General features: G+C 41.8%; 1 protein-coding gene across 2 annotated transcripts in view; it reads left to right on the forward strand.

The window, feature by feature from the left end:
- PDZRN3 (PDZ domain containing ring finger 3) overlaps positions 1 to 16,741 on the forward strand; it is a 321,334-nt gene extending 304,593 nt beyond the window's left edge. For both annotated transcript variants that reach the window (XM_030206096.1, XM_030206095.1), the window contains 6 exons: positions 3,105 to 3,192; positions 8,096 to 8,194; positions 9,408 to 9,470; positions 10,282 to 10,383; positions 13,763 to 13,879; positions 14,939 to 16,741. In XM_030206096.1, coding sequence (XP_030061956.1) covers positions 3,105 to 3,192; positions 8,096 to 8,194; positions 9,408 to 9,470; positions 10,282 to 10,383; positions 13,763 to 13,879; positions 14,939 to 16,492 — 2,023 coding nt within the window. In that variant the 3' untranslated portion in view covers positions 16,493 to 16,741. The remainder of the gene's footprint in view (positions 1 to 3,104; positions 3,193 to 8,095; positions 8,195 to 9,407; positions 9,471 to 10,281; positions 10,384 to 13,762; positions 13,880 to 14,938) is intronic.
- The last annotated feature ends 2,875 nt before the right edge of the window (positions 16,742 to 19,616 follow it).

The raw sequence follows: 19,616 nt of genomic DNA on the forward strand, positions 1-19,616 counted from the left end.
CCTGAAAATAGGTGGGAAAATGTGGGAAACAAATGTAACAAATAAATAAAACACTTGTGGTGGAATGTGTGAGCCTTCCAAAACCCACCAAAAACCTACTGTACCTACATATAGGTAACAATAGCAATCATAAGGACTATTGTAGTGGTGTACAGTTGGGTACAGTAGGTCTTTGGTCGGTTTTGGAGGGTTCACCATACAATATAAGGGGGTAACAGTGAGATGTGTACCTGGGACCTTTTATGTGAAAGTGCCCCAATGCTCTGCTGGGATGTTCCCCCCCCCCCCCCCCATACATCACAATGGCTTGTTTTGTGCATTTTTTTCCTTGGATGTGTTTTTTTGTTAATTGGTCCTAAAAGATAGAGGTACTGAGCACAAAAACATCTAGCAAATGGCCATTTTTAAAACAAACAAGATGTTTTCCTGCTTTGAAAATGGCTGTGTTCGCTACTGGATTTTTGGACGTTTTTTTGTAAAACATCCAAAATCGGATTTAGACGTCATATTGAAAATGCCACTCATGCTGTTGTTGAATAAAATAACTGTTTACAAATACCTTTACTCTTGTCTAGAAAGTTTCAATAATTCGCCTCAGATTTCAAGACCCTTCTCCACATCCCATTTGACCTTTTCCTGCACTCCTTGGTAGTGTAGGCACCACTGGTAAAGAACTCTTGACTTAGAAGATGTTGGCAAGTACTTAATTCGAAAAGCCACTCCCTTCAGGAGCTTGCAAAACCAAAGCAGTTACATAGAAAAGCATAGAAAAATGTAAGCAGATAAAGACCATATGACTTATTGAGTCAACCCATTCATTGCATCTACTCTCTATATCCCTATCAGTATCCCAATTTGATCAGTTGCCAAAGAACGTTCTGGTGTAATTCAGACATTAGATAGCAGACAAAGAAGAGTGGGCTCCATACATACAAACATGGACACACACACAGAGAGTAGAAAATCTTAGAATATTGGTCTATGTGTTCATACATGTCTGAATATGTATGTGGAAGAGTTATGTGTATGTGTGAGGGTAGTGTGGAATGAGAGTGTTTTGCTGATTCTGGGGGAGGGGTGTTGTGTCAGTAACAGAGACATGCTTTCCTTAAAGATGTGCATTTTGTATAATTTTGTTTTGTATTTATTATTTATTTATTTATTGTATGTTGTTTTATTTACTACACCCTATTTAGAGGTTCTTTTACGAAGGCGATCTATAAAGAGATAGCACTGCGATTCCATATTGTAGACAAGAAGTGTGTAATGCAAGAAACCTGTTGCTCACTGGTGTCAGCTATACGGGCAGCACGGACAACAGAGGCTTAGATCCACATGCAAACAGTCCTCCAGCCAGGGCATTTGATTTTAATAAAGCTGTGTTTGCTCTTTTATCTTTTGTCTGCTGTTGGTTGGAGAGCTGTATGGGCAGTACAGTAATTCTTATAAGCCTGGACAGCCTTGGAAGGTCTTCATACTGTTATGACTGAGTAGCATAGCAATTAGTCAACTTAGGATGTATCCCCATGTATACTGGGTATTATTCATATGAGTTGGCTACTACAGTTTGCCAAATCATATGCTTCGTTTGTGCCTCTTCAGCTCCAAAAAAAACACATATGAAAACTGCGGTCTGTCTAAAACACAGCAGTACGCCTTATTTTCTCCCTACACAAACACGATCATGTCACTCACCTGTACACAGAACTACACTGGCTGCCAATAGAGGCAAGGATGACATTCAAATTGGCTTGCACCCTTATTCAAAATCCTAACATAGTTATATTCTACATATAGAATACAACCAGGGCTTTTTTTGAGGGGGTACTTGGGGGTACTGAGTACCGGCACCTTTTCCATTGTCTGCTAAAATTGACCCATGGTCCCCAAGTTTTAATGAAAGAGCTCAGGCTGTAAACACCAATTCTGCCTTGTCATAGATTCTGTGACTGGTTGCAGGGGCCCTGGCTATTGTGGGGTGGGTCCTTCAGTGATCACCCCACCCCTGAAGGGTGGTCTAGCATTTGAGTACCGGTACCTTTTTCACTAGAAAAAACACACTGAATACAATTATGTTATCAGATCGAGAGAGACTTTCAACCACTCCCCTTTCGCCTTCCCCTCACTTAAAGGGGTAAAAAGAATCAGCATATTAGCCCAACTACTGGCCTACTAATCCCCTACCACCTTAACTACTATACACTGTTCAGACAACAACTAAAACAACTTTATTCAAAAAATACCTACGCTGATAATACTCTTCATTTTTGAAACTGTACATTGCAATCAAGAATCTTCTCAAATCTGTCTGATGTTAACTGTCCTTTAACTGCTTTGTAATTCCCAAGGGTCTGTCTCCGCCGTCCCTTCTTGCAACCCTGTAAACCGCTTTGAATTTCTTGGTATATGTAGTCTAGCAATCTGAATAAAGTAAAGCAAATTGTGTAGCCTAGTAACCTTTCTTGGAAGTCAGTGAAACAACTTTGTAAGAACGACTTATTAGTATTTTTATTTATTTCATTGTTTGTACAAAACAACTACCCAGACAGAACTAAGCATGTGTAGGGGGTACCAGTGCCAACTGACCTCCCTGTTGCTCAGAAGACCGGGGGGGGGGGGGGGCTCCACAGAGGACGTCTTTAGCCAGCAGGGCTTAGGGATCTCCACTAGCAATGCCAATAATATCGGCAACTGTTGGGTGGGCCTGAACCCAAAGTGGGTGAGACCATTAGGAGAGGAGGGAAGGAAAGAGAAGACCCAGGAAGGTGCTGTGGAATGGGAGTCACTGAAAGATGGGAGGTTCATGGGTGGGTGGGGACAGGAAAAGACAGACAGGAAACTGTCAAGAGTCAAGAAACAGAAGAACAAGGAAAGGACATGAGGCAAGGGAAGAGGAGGATGGAAATGGACATTAATGCTGGAAATACAAAAATCGACCATTTTACCACATGGTAAAAATGGCCTTAGAGCATGGGAATAACCAGTCATCTCCCGCTGAATATTCGTAGTTAGTGGTTTAGAATAGTGAAATATAAATTCTGAAATTAAATTGAAACAAGGGAACCAGTTGCTAAATGTTTTTTTCTTTTTTTTTTAATACTTAGGAATTCATCAGGACATGGATTCTATGACCCAACTGATTTCATGGGCGTTCTTCATCAGGAGATAGAGAGAGATGAGCTGGAATTAGAGGTAAATAAGGGGTATCATTAATTCTTTTAGGAACAATAAAATCTCTACTGTACAAAATGTTAAACCACTGATATTTAGTCCAGAGCGATCAGCATTTTCCCAAACTGGACCCTGCATGCAGGTGTTTTATACCCAAATGTTCAATGCTGGTATCTGAATACTGACCTGCTGTGAATGTCCGAGTCAGATCTCAGCGATATTCAGACCACTACGGGTAACAGGATCAAATTAGGCATTCTGGAGTTTCAGCAGCATTATTCAGAGAATGCCACTGAAATTCCTGGTATGGACCTGGTGAGCAAGACTTATGCAGGTGGAGCCATTCCTGCTCAAATAAGTTCTGCTGATTATCGAGGCCTAAATTGTCTGTTCGAGTTGTAAATTTACATTTGGAAAATGCAAACAAGTATTTCACTTCAAGAGCAAATTCCATCGTAGATTAGACTTTGAGATCACAAAGTTCCTTTCTGTGGTGATTCTGTAAGCTGGTCCTTGTTAGCTACTGTAAATGGTGATTATGAAACGTCAGTGCTGATTCCCAACATACAGCACATTATTAATGGGGTCATTTGAAGCCTGGTTTTGCATAGGATATCTAAGTAGCCTTTGAGATGTCTGGGTTGAAAGATACCCAATTTCTCAAGTATTTTAGAAAGGGTCATTGAATTGAGAGCCTTTTGTAAAAGATTCTTGGAGTAACCATTGATTGTAATCTCACACTTGAATGCCATGTTAAGAATACAACTAAGAAAATGTTTCAATCAATGTGGAAACTCAGAAGACTAAAACCTTTCTTCCCAAGAGGCATTTTTCGCAACCTGGTACAATTAATGGTGTTGAGTCACATAGATTATTGCAATGCGCTGTACATTGGTTGTAAAGAACATATCATCAAGAAACTTCAGACAGCCCAGAATACAGCAGCTAGACTCATTTTTGGAAAGTCAAAATACGAAAGTGCAAAACCCCTAAGAGAGAAGCTCCATTGGCTTCCAGTTAAGGAATGTTCTGTGTTCAAAGTTTGCACATTGGTCCATAAAATCATTCATGGAAATGCTCCGACATACATGTCAGACCTTATTGATTTACCTCCCAGGAACACTGAAAAATCAACACGTACATTCTTGAGACTCCACTTCCCTAGTTGTAAAGGTTTAAAATACAAACTAGTTCATTCATCCTGCTTTTCTTACATTGGCACGCAACTTTGGAATACACTACCACTTAACGTAAAAAATTTTCTTGACCTTATCAACTTCCGAAAATCACTAAAGACCTACCTTTTTAACAAGACTTGCCATAATAATCAATAACAGGAACTCCAACACATCATTACTTACTAGAGAATCAGTCTGTTTTCTGATTTATTGAATTGATTTTATCCATTATGTTACACTTGTTCTTTATGTAACCAATGGTTTTATCTACTCTTGATTGACAATTGTTAGGATGTATTATTGTAAGCCACATTGAGTCTGCAAATAGGTGGGAAAATATGGGATACAAATGCAACAAATAAATAAATAAAATACTTATCAGGAGACTGGGACAAATATATAACTTGCAACACATCCAGTGGAAACAGTCATTATACAAAGGAATAAGTTCAAAATGAGAGCAACATCACTCAGAATTTGGCACATGCGACTGCCAGTTTTGTAACCAGTCTTACTGAACTGGATGTCCAGGAAGAGCCAGTTAAAAGGAGCCGAGCCACGGGCAGCATGTTTTCTAAAAGCCAGCTGTGGCATTTAAGTCTGTCCCGTATATTGAGAACCACTATCAGTCATGACCAACACTTTAAATTTTTTCTAATCTTGGATTTTCTTTAGAAATGTATTTTTTTCTTTAATTCTCTCATCTAATGTTACACAAGCAAAGTGTTAGTAGCGTTGACGGTTCAGCCACTTAAAAGACCATGCTGTTTACAAGCCAGTCATTGCGTGAGCAGAGGTGAGAAGCTAAGAGGCCTTTTTACAAAGGTGTGCCTAAAAGTGGCCTGCGCTGGTGTAGGTGCGTGTTTTGGATTTGCGCTGATCCATTTCCTCAGCGCGCCTGCAAAGAAGGCATTTGTTTTTATGTGCCGGAAAATGGACATGCAGCAAAATTAAAACCAGCGCGCATCCATTTTTGGCCTGAGACCTTACCGCCACCCATTGACTTAGCAGTAAGTCTCACGCGCTAACCGGGCGGTAAGCGTTCAAATTGCATCAACTGCCGATTACTGCCAAGTAAGCGCCACATGGTAGAAAATAGAAAATATTTTCTACCGCGTGTTTTGTGCACACGCCAAAAATGGAATTACCACACGGGGCACGTGGTAGCTGGTCGGTAGTGCAAATTTGAGGCACGTTGGACACGTGTAGATATCTGCACGCCTTTGTAAAAGGGCCCCTCAGTGACATAGGCAGTAGAGCATTAGAAAACTGTCCGTGAGTTGCTAGTGGGTCTTAAAAAGCCTTAAATAATCCTGTGTAGATCCTGGAGACTAAGATGAATGGATGAGTCGATGCGATTACAAAGGCTTGACTGGCTAGCTTTTTTTGTTTACCCCTGGATAAATGTGGTCTAACAGACCACAAAGGCACTCATTTCATTTATCATAATGGGAATGTCGAAAGCAGCAAGAAAAATATCAAATCAGCTTTCTGGGCTTCAGTAGGTCTGTGTGTGCTCTGTGCTCTGAATCTCAATTGAAGGCTACTTGTCCAAAATTTAATGACAGCCATTAAACTCATTATGAGCTGGTAACAGGTCAAGAATCCTCCTTAATGACTTGATTCCAATCTATACCAGAACCAACTAAGACTAATCCCTCTAATTCGATTATAATAATCATATTATCATCATTGATTATTATATCTTAACCTGCTCTCAATTATATGTTATGTATTATCATTCTACTGACCCTATTTACCTGAATTCTTATACATTAATCTAACATTATGCCAAACTTCTTACTCTGTTAATAGTGATGCCTTTGCAACATAATGTAAGCCACATTGAGCCTGCAAATAGGTGGGAAAATGTGGGGTACAAATGCAGCAAATAAATAAATATCCAGAAAGAAATGATAAACATTCCCAGCTCATTCTTGGAAAGATCTACAAGTAAATAAGTAGAATTACTGTAGCCATTTTTGTTTTAATCAAGTTCAAGCCTCATGAGTTTTGTAAACCATTGCTACATAGCCTTTAGAATTATTTGATTGTCATGGAGAAAACTTTCAGCTTTGCTCATATTATTTAAAAATTGAAGCACCTTTGATTTTACATTTGTTTTACATATATGTCTCTGTTGATCACCCCACCCCTCACCTATCCACACCCATCCTGTTAGAATATCAATGATATGCTTTGATGTCCCCATGCACACCTCCTACTCACCCCCATCTTCCCACCCTGTCAGACTGTCATAGTAATGCTTGAATGTTTTCACTTATATACACTGTCAGCTAGCACATTTGCTTATTTCCGATCTGACGAAGAAGGGCAACCTTCGAAAGCTAATCAAGAAATGTATTAAGTTATGTCCAATAAAAAAGGTATCATCTTATTTTCTTTTCCATGTTTTTTTTTGTTTGATTTCTATTGATAACCTTAAGAGTGGACTAACACAGCTACCACACTCCTCTACATTTGTTTTACTTAATTGGTGACAGTAAGAACATAAGAATGGCCTGGCTTGGCCACTGTTGGAAACAGGATACTGGGCTAGATGGACTATCGGTCTGACCCAGTATGGCTATTCTTATTGTATTTGTATAACCACAGAGTTCTAAGCAGTTCTCAATATCCACTAAGGAACAAGGACAATCTCCCAGGAATTCTAACATGAAAATTAAATAGTAAAAAATAAGTCAAATTATTAGATAAAACAAACTTCTGGAAAAGGTAAGTCTTAAGATGTCTCCTAAATAAAACATAGGAGTCAGATTGATCGAAACAGAATGAGAATTCTTGCCAAAATTTAGGGGCTTGATAAACCAACAATCATTCATGAATTTTCAATCTCCCGCAACCTTTGGCAGAAGGAAAGCTAGAAAGAGAATTGTTAATAGTTCTTCTAGATCTAATAAAGATGTGAGCTGGAAATCATAGAATTCTCCCTTTAGTATCTGAGCGATCTTGTACGTAAAGGTATATTTTAGTTGATCCCACCTCCAGTGATTCCTTTCACCAGACCTTAGACCTAATTAAAAGCAATAATTATAACCACCCCTTGGCAGCCTCCCCTGGCAGCTTGTTAACATTGTCCCTAGCTATAAACACCACTGAATGTTGCCTGTGTTCCCTGGAACTGCATCAGAATGCTACAGGCTATTGGTGTTGCATCAGGCAGAGATGTCTCAATTTGCATTCCTTCTGTTTATCAAGTGGTTTATAGATACAGCAAGGCTCAAATTAGTATCTGAAACCAGGATTGTAACAGTGGTTGAACAGACCGATTGTCCCTTGCATTCTGCATTCAAGCCTGCTTTTATTCAGTGCTCGGAAGTGAGGCCACTCATAAATATATGTTGAAAAAAAAGCCTCTGAGCTGTAGTTTCTGTATTGTGGCAGAACTGGTGTGAAAGTGGGTTCAGGCAGTTACTGAAATAATACCTTTTCGAGCATGCTAGTATTTGCTGTGTGAACCACAGGTAATTTTTCTTTTAATAGATCAGCAGCAGGACTATTTTCAAAATGACTTTATATTGACTGCAGGGTCAAAAATGCCCTGGTTATTGATCCCCTGATGCATAATCACTTTTAGCTTAGCAAGTTAACCTATACAACCAAGGAAAATGAAAAGAGGCCCTCTATATATCACTTAAATAAAATATTTTCATTGCTTTTGAAAAATTGGTCTCATAACCTCCCGATAGCTCATTTTTTTTTAATGTTGCCTTTCTTTTGTCTAGGAAGTGAATCTGTACAGAATGAACAGCCAGGACAAGCTTGGCCTCACTGTGTGTTACAGAACGGATGACGAAGACGAGACAGGAATTTACATAAGCGAGGTACTTGGTGGGAGGGGGTGTCCTTTTCTAAATTGTGAACAGTTTAAACCCTACACTATTCCAGTCTCGCCCGTATACCAACCTGCTCTAACAGTTACGTACATGGTTGTACCAACACAATAAGGGGGGCCTTTTTATTAAGGCGCGTAGACATCTACGTGCTTACAACGCACATCAAATTAGAATTACCGCCCAGCTACCGCGTGCCCCAGGTGGTAATTCAAATTTTAACGTGCGTCCAATACATTTGCTGGAACATTTCTGGCGTGCTGCGCTAACTGGGCGGTAATCGGCAATGTATGCGCACTGATGATTACGGCCCAGTTAACACGTGAGACTTTACCGCTAAGTCAATGGGTGACGGTAAAGTCTCAGACCCAAAATGGACTTACGCCAATTTTTATTTTGCCACACATCCATTTTTGGCTAAAATAAAGGCCTTTTAGGCAGTCGAGTTGAAAAATGGACCTGCGCGCGTCCAAAACATGCATCTACACTAGCGCAGGCCATTTTTCGGCATGCCTCAGTAAATGGACCCCAAAGTTAACACATTTTTCTTTTGGAATATAATGGCAGATAAGAACATAAGACTCACCTAGTCAGTCAGACTTCATTCCTGGTGTGTGCCATAGGGGAATCCCTTTTTGGTTAGAGAAAGACAAATAATTTAACTTGCCCTCATGGGTCCCTAGTTACAGATGTGATGTGAGCAAAAAGTTGGTTAGACCATTTCACTGTCTATCAGGCCAGATCGCAATAGACCGTTGACTTGACTACATGTGATTAAGCTGTGGAATCTGTTGCCAGAGGATGTTGTCAAAGCGACCCATGTAGCAGGATTCAAAAGAGAATTGGGCAAGTTCCTGGAAGAGAAGCCAATAAAACTTTAATTATCCAGGTAGATGTGGATGAGCCATTGTTCATTGCTGGAAATTAACAGTGGGAAATAGATGTACCTTTTGGGACCTGCTAGGTACTAGTGACTTGGCCGTTGTCGGAGATGGGAGGTTGGGCTCAATGGACCTCAGTAGCATTGCTTTTCTTGTGTTCTTAACTGTGTTCTTTTTCTGGGAAGTCCCATGTGCAAGTTTTATACTGGAGGTTCTGGTAACGCCAGAACATGTCATTTGTTCCACTGTATGCAGATCGGCAATGTTGTCATTGTTGAGCAGGATCAACATTAACAGTACTGTAAAATACTTTTCCTTACTAGATTGATCCAAACAGCATTGCTGCTAAGGATGGTCGCATCCGGGAGGGAGACCGTATTATCCAGGTACGTTTCTCTAAGTTTGATCAGCCATGTGTACAAGCCATATCCGGCAACTGGCATTGAATTTACTGAGATTTTTGGGGGGCTGCTATGCACATAGCTGGATAAACTGATATTCATCGGCCGTCCAGCTAAGTTATACAGGTCTGTCTGGCCTCAGTGCCCCTAACTTGGGTACCAGCATTTATACAGGTCTAACTGGCTGCAAAACTTAGCCGGTCAGCCAATGAATATTGGCACTAACTGGATATGTTGTTCGACATAGCCGATGACCAGGCTAAGCGCTAATATTCAGCCAAGATAGTTGAGTTTCCGTGTTCGCTGCCGACCACGAGAAGTAGCCCAGCTGACCCTGCGGTCTGAATATTGGCCCCAATATGTTTATTCATGACCCAATAATATCCTCTCGCTCCTTTGGACTTCTACCTATGCTGGAACCAATACCAGGATCTAGTACCATAAAATCTTCATTTGCCACTAACCAGGGATCTTTCTCCCCGGTTTATATCCCATTTCCACCTTATTTTAGTTCAGTCCTTGCAGTGACAGACCTTGACCAGGGCCCTGCACCTGGGCTGTTTATAAAAACTCGGTAGTCATGGACCCAAATCTGGCCACTAGGTGTCAGCATTGCATAATGGCTCCCCCACCCCAGTGTCTGCTGCATCCCTAGCCCCTTCTGGCCCTGGGAGCAAAAGACTTGAGCCAGGAATTGTATTCACGTCTCATCGCATGATCCCAAAATGCTATTTTAAGTTGAATTTCTTTCTTTATACTCCAGAGTAACTTTCTTCATTGCAAATTGACTTTTCAGATTAATGGTATCGAAGTACAAAACCGGGAAGAAGCAGTAGCCCTTCTTACACGGGAAGACAGCAAGAACATCTCTTTACTTGTTGCCAGGCCAGAAATTCAGGTAAATTTACCTCTGAAGTTAAGAAATTAAGGGGCCCTTTTACTAAGCCGCGTAAGCGTCTATGCGCGCCCAACATGCTCCAAACTGGAGTTACAGCCTGACTACCACGTGGCTCTTGCGGTAATTTCAATTTTGGTGTGTCCGATACGTGCGCCTAATATTTGGGCATGCGTAACAGACGCACGCCAAATGGCATTTGGTGTGCATAGCTCGTTACCGCCCAGTTACTGCGTGAGTCTTTACCACTAGGTGACTGGCTGGCGGTAAGGTCTCAGACCCAAAATGGACGCGCGGCAATAATGGACGCATGGCAATTTTCATTGAGCCGCATGTCCATTTTCAGCAAAAAAAAAAAGAGGCCTTTTTTACAGGCGCGCTAAAAAATGGATCGGTGTGCGCTCAAAACCCAGGCCTACACTACCGCAAGCCATTTTTCAGCGTACCTTTGTAAAAGGACCCCCTACGAGAAGGAATTGCTGGAAAGAGAGCTAAATCCTGTCTTCTCTTAGGGGTCCTTTTACTAAGGTGTGCCAAAAAGCAGCCTACTCTGGTATAGACGCGTGTATTGGGCACGCACAGGTCCGTTTTTCAGCGCACCCTCAAAAAAGGCCTCTTTTTTGGGGGGGCCGAAAATGGACATGCGGCAAAATGAAAATTGGCGTGTCCATTTTGGGCCTCAGACCTTACCACCACCCATTGACTTAGCAGTAAGATATCACGCATTAATCAGGCGCTAATCATCAGCATGCATACAATGCCGATTACTGCCCTGTTAGCACCGCACACCGGAAAATAAAATATATTTTCCGGAGTGCGTAGTGGGCATGCGTAAAAAATGAAATTACCAGCCAAGCCACGTGGTAGCCGGGTGGTATTTCTGAATTGGCGCACTTTGGGCGTGAGCAGGCACCTATGCAGCTTAGTAAAAGGGCCCCTTAGGGAATCTTGAACATGACAAAATTCTAATCAATTAAAGTCTTGTGTCCAAGTATCTTTATTGGATTTTGAAAAGAACATATGTACAACAGAAAATTCTAGATGGCGGTAAGAGCTCAAGCAGTAAATAGTAATATTAGTGCACGGCCATTTACTGCCCCATTTTTTAAAAGGCCTTTTCCCAGCCACAGTAAAAAAAAAAAAAAAGGGCCCAGCGCGCGCCAATTTCACACGCGAAAACTAACACAAGCCACTTTTTACCACAGCTTAGTAAAAGGGCCCCTTGGTTTTTTTAAGACACCTTTAAAAAATGTGCAACTAAAGAATGCAAACCTCTGGCAAAAGAGTCTGCAAGATTGAACTCAGTGGTTTGGCTGTTTTGGGGATTTGCAAAGTTAATCCTATAAACTCTCTAATATTCTCATTTGTACAGTTCTATAATTTCTGCCCAGATGATGATAGAATGATCTGGCAGAAGGACCCTGTTTGTGAGCATAAGTCCAGCCTATGGAGTGACAGTGGTCTTTACAGTTTTACTTAGGCGTTGGTGTGACAATCTGATGTGCCTTTAAAAATGACATCTAGGAAGGGGTTTGGGTTGAGTTGTGAAATGGTGCTATGCCACCTAGATTACTGCAATGCCATCTGTGCTGGATGCAAAGAACAAATCATTAAGAAACTCCAAACTGCCCAAAACACAGCAGCCAGACTCATATTTGGAAAAACGAAATACGAAAGCGCCAAACCCCTAAGAGAAAAACTACACTGGCTCCCACTAAAAAAACGAATTGCATTCTACTACTACTACTACTACTATTTAACATTTCTAAAGCGCTACCAGGGTTACGCAGCGCTGTACAATTCAAACATAGAAGGACAGTCCCTGCTCAAGGAGCTTACAATCTAAAAGACAGGTGTACAATCTATAGACAAGTGTCCAGTCAAAGACAAGTGTAGATTCCGAGTTTGCACCCTAGTCCACAAAATTATTCACGGTGAAGCCCCGGCTTATATATCAGACCTCATAGACCTGCCAACTAGGAACACAAAAAGATCAGCACGAACATTCTTGAATCTCCACTACCCCAGCTGCAAAGGACTTGTCCACATATGCATCCAGCTTCTCCTACATCAGCGCGCAACTTTGGAACGGACTACCAAAGGCCATAAAAACAATGCACGATCTAACAATTTTCTGAAAACTTCTGAAAACCAACCTCTTCAAGAAGGCATACCATAATGATTCATCCTAAATGCTAGATAACTAGACTTTACATGAACTAGACAAAACCATTCTGTTTACACTAGGCTGATAACCTGCGTTGCTACCAATGAAAGCTACACAATACGCATTACCACTTTATTTCCCATGCCGGAAATGAACGTTCTATAGTTGATTATCAAATCTATTTTATAATTCACTCTACCATTAAGAACTTCATTGCAAATACCACTTTGTATTCTACTTTACCATTTATGCGCCTTAATGCAAGACGACTTGTAATTCTCTATCCGGAAATGGCAATCGCCATTACAGCATAATGTAAGCCACATTGAGTCTGCAAATTGGTGGGAAAATGTGGGATACAAATGCAACAAATAAATAAATAAAGTACTGCATGGAAATTTCTGGGGCCTGATGTTCAGCCGGCGGCGATTGGCACTTAGCTGCCTGCAGCCAATGTTAAACCCAGAATTTCCATGGTGAAACGTGTCCGGGCACTGGCATTGAATTTCTGGGTTTCCAGAGCCAGTTAAATGCAATAGCACTTAACCGGCTATGGGTTACTGCGGTTCTATTGATGCGGTTAACCCAGCTGGTTAAATGCTGCATATTGGCACTTCAGCAGCCGAGTGCCAACTCCGCCCCCAGAACACCCCCAAAATAGCCGGTTTTCAGTTCGGCACTAACCAGTTATTTTCAGCCGTACTAACCGGTTAAGTGCTGCTGGAAATTAGCGATTAGACCTGAACAGACGATTTAATCAGCCAAGAACCATTTCTGGCCAGTTAAATTGCTTTGAATATCGATCTCAAGGCGTTCTTCATGAGAAGAATGGTTTAGTAAAAACCCTTCAGCTCTTTGATGGATACATGTAAAGAACACCTGAGACCCCTCCCCAAATTTTAATGTGGTTCTTTCTTTCTTTCCATGTTTTGCAGTTCCATCTTGGACTAGCTTACAATGTCAAAAGGCCCAAAATACATATGTTTGTATTCTGAACTCTTAGTATTGAGGTGAAAAGAAATTGGATCCCTCCCCAACCCTCTCCCCCCCCCCCCCCCCCCCCCCCAGCCCCAAGTATTCAGGATTCTTTCCCTGAGACATCAGCCAGCTCTCCTGGGTTGCTCCTTAACTAAAGGAACAAGATAACTTATGATTGTCTGTTGGCTTCAGGCTTTGTTCCTTTGACAAGATTTTGTCTGCTTCACTGTCACACAGCTGGATGAGGGATGGATGGATGATGACAGAAACGATTTCCTTGACGATCTGCACATGGACATGCTGGAAGAGCAGCACCATCAAGCAATGCAATTTACCGCAAGCATGCTTCAGCAGGTAACAGGATTTGCTGACACTAGGTTGTCAATATGCTCTGTCCTATTAGGTCTCCTGATATGGACTAGGTACTTTCCTGATTACTTTAATGAAACTCTAACAGCCAGGTAGAAACATCATGCAAATTCATCAGGTTTAGTTTGGTCTAAGGCAGTGGTTCCTAAACCTGGTCCTGGAGGCACCCCAGCCAGTCAGAGTTTAAGAATATCTACAATGAATATCCATGAGAAAGACTGGCTGGGGTACCTTCAGGACCAGGTTTAGGGACCAGTGTCCGAGTGTAATTTAAAACAAAGTCAGGATCAGTTTTAGACATGGTGGTGCCCAGGGCAAAAATTAAGGAGGGGGGCCCCTGATCCCCCTCCTCCCAATCTCCCCACCTGCATTGTTACTATGCGGTCCAGGCATCTCTTCCCCTTCTCCCCACCACAGTCTGTCTCCCTCCCTCCCTTCCTTTCACTTTGCGGTCTTCTTTAAAATTGTTATTTCCCTTCTCGGAGGAGCTCAGGCGCAGCAGCCATCTTCACAAGCTGCCTCCGGCTGTCCTGAAGCTTTCCCTCTCTGCAGCGATCCGCCAAGGTGGAAACAGGAAATTGTGTCCGGGGGAGGGTGGCAGATCATAGCAGAGAGGGAAAGCTTCGGGGCAGCCGCAGGCAGCTTGTGAGAGTGGCTGCCTCAATATGGCCACTCTGAAAAGGGAAATAAATTTTTTTAAATAGATCGGGAAGGGAGGAGGAGGCAGAATGTGGTAGGGAGAAGGGGAAAAGATGCCTGGACAGTGGGGCCCCTGGAGCTGTGGGACCCAGGGCAGCTGCCCTGTTTGCCCCCCTCCCCAACACCAGCCCTGAACAAAGTCCACCCACGTCTTCATTACTGTGTTAAATATTTCTCATATAAAATTGAAAGTATGATTTTGGGGTCCTTCAAAGCCAAATGCAGAGTATTCTTCATAACTTATAATCATGAAATTGTGGCTAAACTTTCACCCTGCCTTTCCTTCATTGCCATTTTGTTCCCACTTCACTTTCAAAATAGAACCTTTTCTTTATTTACTCTTAGAAAAAACTCGAAGAAGATGGGGGTACAACAGATACAGCCACAATTCTGTCTAACCAACATGAGAAGGACAGCGGCGTTGGGCGCACAGACGAGAGCACACGAAACGACGAAAGCTCGGAGCAGGAGAATATAGCTGATGATCACACCACTTCCTCCAACACACTGGGAAGCCAGAAAAAGCTGATGTATAGCCAGGACACAATGGAGAGTGGAGATCTGCAGTTCAGCAACGAGTCTTTTATCTCAGCCGACTGCATGGATGCGGATTTCCTCGGCATCCCAGTGGATGAGTGTGAGAGATTTCGCGAACTATTGGAGCTGAAATGCCAAGTGAAGAGTACCAATCAGGACAGCTTGTACTTCCGGAATAACCCCATGGAAACTCAAAAAAGTGACCAGGAGAGCGTTGACCGTGAGTTAGAAATGTTGAACGACGAGCTTCGAAGTATTGAACTGGAATGCCTGAACATCGTCAGGGCTCACAAAATGCAACAACTGAAAGAACAATACAGAGAGTCATGGATGTTGCACAACAGTGGGTTCCGTAACTATAATACGAGTATTGATGTTCGCAGGCACGAACTCTCAGACATTACCGAACTGCCAGAGAAATCGGACAAGGACAGCTCAAGCGCCTACAATACCGGCGAAAGCTGCCGTAGCACACCTCTGACTCTGGAAATGTCCCCAGATAATTCTCTGCGCAGAACAGCAGAAGCTATTAACTGCCCGAGCAATGAGGGGGCAGCCAGTGCTCAGCTGGTCTATAGTCCCTCCCAGGCAGGTATACCCCCTAATCCTGAGAATCGGGAACCTAGTCCTGCCAAACATCCTTCTGCTAAAGAGTCTGGCCTTAGCAAACCAATAGAATGCCAGGAAAAGGGAAAGACAGAAGCAAGCAAAAATGCTCTCAAAGCTGCTGCTACTTTTATGACCCCTTACCATCATTCTCCTTATAAGCATGCCCATATCCCCGCCCACGCCCAACACTATCAAAGCTATATGCAGCTGATTCAGCAAAAATCTGCAGTGGAGTATGCTCAGAGTCAAATGAGTCTAGTTAGTACATGCAAAGATCTGAATGCTTCCAACTCGCTGGAACCTCGAATGGAATGGAAAGTGAAAGTAAGGAGCGATGGGACCCGTTACATCACCAAAAGGCCAGTAAGAGACCGTCTGCTGAGAGAACGAGCCCTGAGAATCAAGGAAGAGCGCAGCGGCATGACCACAGACGACGATGCAGCCAGCGAGATGAAGATGGGCCGCTACTGGAGCAAGGAAGAGCGAAAGCAGCATGTGCGCCGGGCCACAGAGCAGCGGAGACGGCGCGAGTTTATGATCCAGAGCAGGTTGGATTGCTTGAAAGAGCAGCAAGGTACGGAAGACAAGCGAGAGATGAATATAATAGATCTCAGTCACAAAAAAATGATGAAGAAAAGGAATAAAAAAATCTTTGATAACTGGATGACCATCCAAGAACTGTTGACCCATGGCACAAAATCTCCCGATGGGACAAGAGTTTACAACTCCCTCTTATCAGTGACTACTGTATAGTTGCAGTGCCTGATTATTTGTAAATAAAAGACAAAATCTACCAGTGAGGTAGAAATTCCTGCCTCGTTAAATGTGGCAAGCTTTTTGTACATATATAAGATAAAAAATACAGTCTTTGTGTTAATGATTTTAAATGCTTTGGGTGTCAGAACTCTGTTTGAACTGGACATGAAGTGCTTATTTCTGGGATAAGCAGCATAAAATGTTTTGTACTTTTTTTGGGATCTTGCCAGGTATTTGTGACCTGGATTGGCCACTGTTGGAAACATGATGCTGGGCTCGATGGACCTTTGGTCTTTCCCAGTATGGCAACACTTATGTACTTAAATGTCACCCGTCCTGATCATTCAAGGCAATATTATGAAGCAGAGCTTTTTTGGAATTATGATTGTATTGGTTTTTTACTTGTTACCTTTTACATAAGGCTTTTAAATGCCCAGAGGCTTACTAAACATAGTTGCACAACTAGTATGCATAGGCTGTTTTAACTGAACCACAAAACCAATTGCCAATATGAAAAGTATTTTTATCACGCTGCGTTTTGTAATCTTACTTAGCTGTGCGTACTTTTCTATACAGTGCTTCACCATTTATATTTACTGTGGGACCACCTTCGGTCCGTAAATGGTTTGCAAAATATTTGGTTTCACTGTAATATCAAACTTGTATCAGCAGATTTTATAAGGATCGACATTTAAACTATTTTTTTTCTTTTACTATTTCTGTAAATAAAATTCATCCAGAGCAGGATACACTGTTCTGCCACCTTAAAGGAACTCCGAGCATGTGTGCAAACATTACAGACTGTTTCAATGAATTTGCATGTACAGAAAATTTGTTTATAAGATTAAAAAAGAGCAACAAAAATTGTGTAATTTGAGACCCTTACTAAACTGCTTGGTAGTTTTAATTGTGTTGAATTTAAAATAAATAATTTCTCTCCCAGTCGCAAGTAAGTTCAAACAGTATGAGCAATTAAGATAAGGAGAAAAACAAATTATTGTTTTGTATCCATTAAGGTTTGATATTATTTAAAGCGTGCTCCTGGTGGATGCAAGCATCATCCTTCCAGCTGAGGTGGTGGAGACGAGGACAGTATCTGAATTCAAAATAGGCACAGGACAAACACAGAGGAATTTTGAGGGAGGCGAAGAGGTTGTAGTCCTGAACTGGTGATATGGATAGACAGTTGGATAGAGCAGACCATATAGTCTATATCTGCCAAATATGAAGAAATTTAAGCTGTGGAACTCATTGCCGGAGAATGTAGTAACAGTGGTTAGCGTATCTGGGTTTTAAAAAAAAGGTTTTGACAAGTTCCTGGAGGAAAAGTCCATAGTCTGTTATTGAGACGGACATAGGGGAAGCCACTGCTTGCCCTGGGATTGGTATCATGGAATCTTGCCACTCTTTGGGGTTCTGTATGGAATCTTGTAACTCCTTGGGATTCTGGAATCTTTCTACTCTTTGGGATTCTGGAATCTTTCTACTCTTTGGGATTCCAGAATCTTGCTACTATTTGGGATTCTGTGTGGAATCTTGCTACTCTTTGGGATTCTGGAATCTTGCCACTCTGAGATTCTGCATGGAATCTTGCTATTCTTTGGGGTTCTGTATGGAATCTTCTAACTCCTTGGGATTCTGGAATCTTTCTACTCTTTGGGATTCCAGAATCTTGCTACTATTTGGGGATTCTGCCAGGTACTTGTGACCTGGATTGGCCACTATTGGAAGCAGGATACTGGGCTAGATGGACCATTGGTCTGACCCAGTATGGCTATTCTTATGTTCTTATGTTTCTCTGGCTCAATGTAGGACATAAATTTTCCGGAAGTCTGAAGAGATAGTTGTCATAGCTTGGGTTAGCACAATCAAACCATATCGGACCTGATAAAGGCAGTCATTTAGAAGCTTGGCGCAGTAATTCTTCATTTAAGTAGTGACATATATACATGGAAAGGACTACTCTATAATTGGGTGTTTGTAGTTATGTGCACCTGACACATGTAAGTGGCTGTGGAAGTGTATTAAGCGCTATTTTATAAGGGGTCGTGTAAGTGCTATAACGCATAACTGCAAGAGAATGTTCATGTGGGTGAAGCTTGAATGGCAATTTATTTCTGCATGCATCTCGGAACTTTGAACAATGTTGGGCATGATACGTAGAATCCAGGGAATGTTTTCCAAAAATCTTCCTATAGTCATTTACACCTACATCAAGGCAGGTGAGTCAGCTACCTGTTCGTTTTGACATGGAGTGTCCACTAGAGACTGAAGGGACAATTGTGATAACCTCCATCAATGTGCTGGTAAATACACATGTATTTTCCAGCATCCATAGATAGATAGATAGATAAACATATAGACATAATTAAATGCTGAAGGAACTGTGAATGCATTGACCTGGATGTCTCAATTGCTACCTATCTGCTATATTTATATATGATTAAATGCTCAAGGAATTGTGGAATTATAAACGCATTGTCCTGGACGTCCCAATTCCTACCTAGCTACTTTTTCCTCACTCGAAAAGCATCCATGATGCAGTCCACTTTTTAGGCTTCTAAATTTAGGCACTCAGCCCTAGTAAGTTTTCAAAGAGGCCAATATAAGCGCCTAATCTTAAAGGTAGGAGCCTAAACCCTTTGAAATTCAGCTCATCATAATGGGTTCTAATACCATGTTTACAAGGGCCAAGAGCCACCAGTGTAACTGGAGGGTGATCGACAACTACCCTCTACCCCACTCTTTACTAAAATATCTCTTATATGCCAGTGGGTCTCAAATCCAGTCCCTGGATGCATAACGTTTCAAGATATCCACTATCCACTGTGGGCATCCAGAGGACTGGGTTTCAGAACTACTGCCCTGTGCAGCATTGAAGATCTTAGTGGGCTGTGGTACTTTTTCGATGCAGCACCTGAAAATTGACCTCTATGGTTTCAAAAGTTTATGTCCACTAACGTATTTTTGTTTATCTTATGTTGGGACAAAAATCTGGGGGGAGGGGTTATCGAAACCCACAAAGTGACCAGCTTTCTTTAAGGCCAATGTAGCTACTGGAATTCTGCTATACAATATGAAAATATTTTTCAAATGACACTGCAACACTGATTAAGACAAG

The sequence above is a fragment of the Microcaecilia unicolor genome, chromosome 6, assembly GCF_901765095.1.
Source record: "Microcaecilia unicolor chromosome 6, aMicUni1.1, whole genome shotgun sequence".
In the NCBI taxonomy this organism is placed as follows: domain Eukaryota; kingdom Metazoa; phylum Chordata; class Amphibia; order Gymnophiona; family Siphonopidae; genus Microcaecilia; species Microcaecilia unicolor.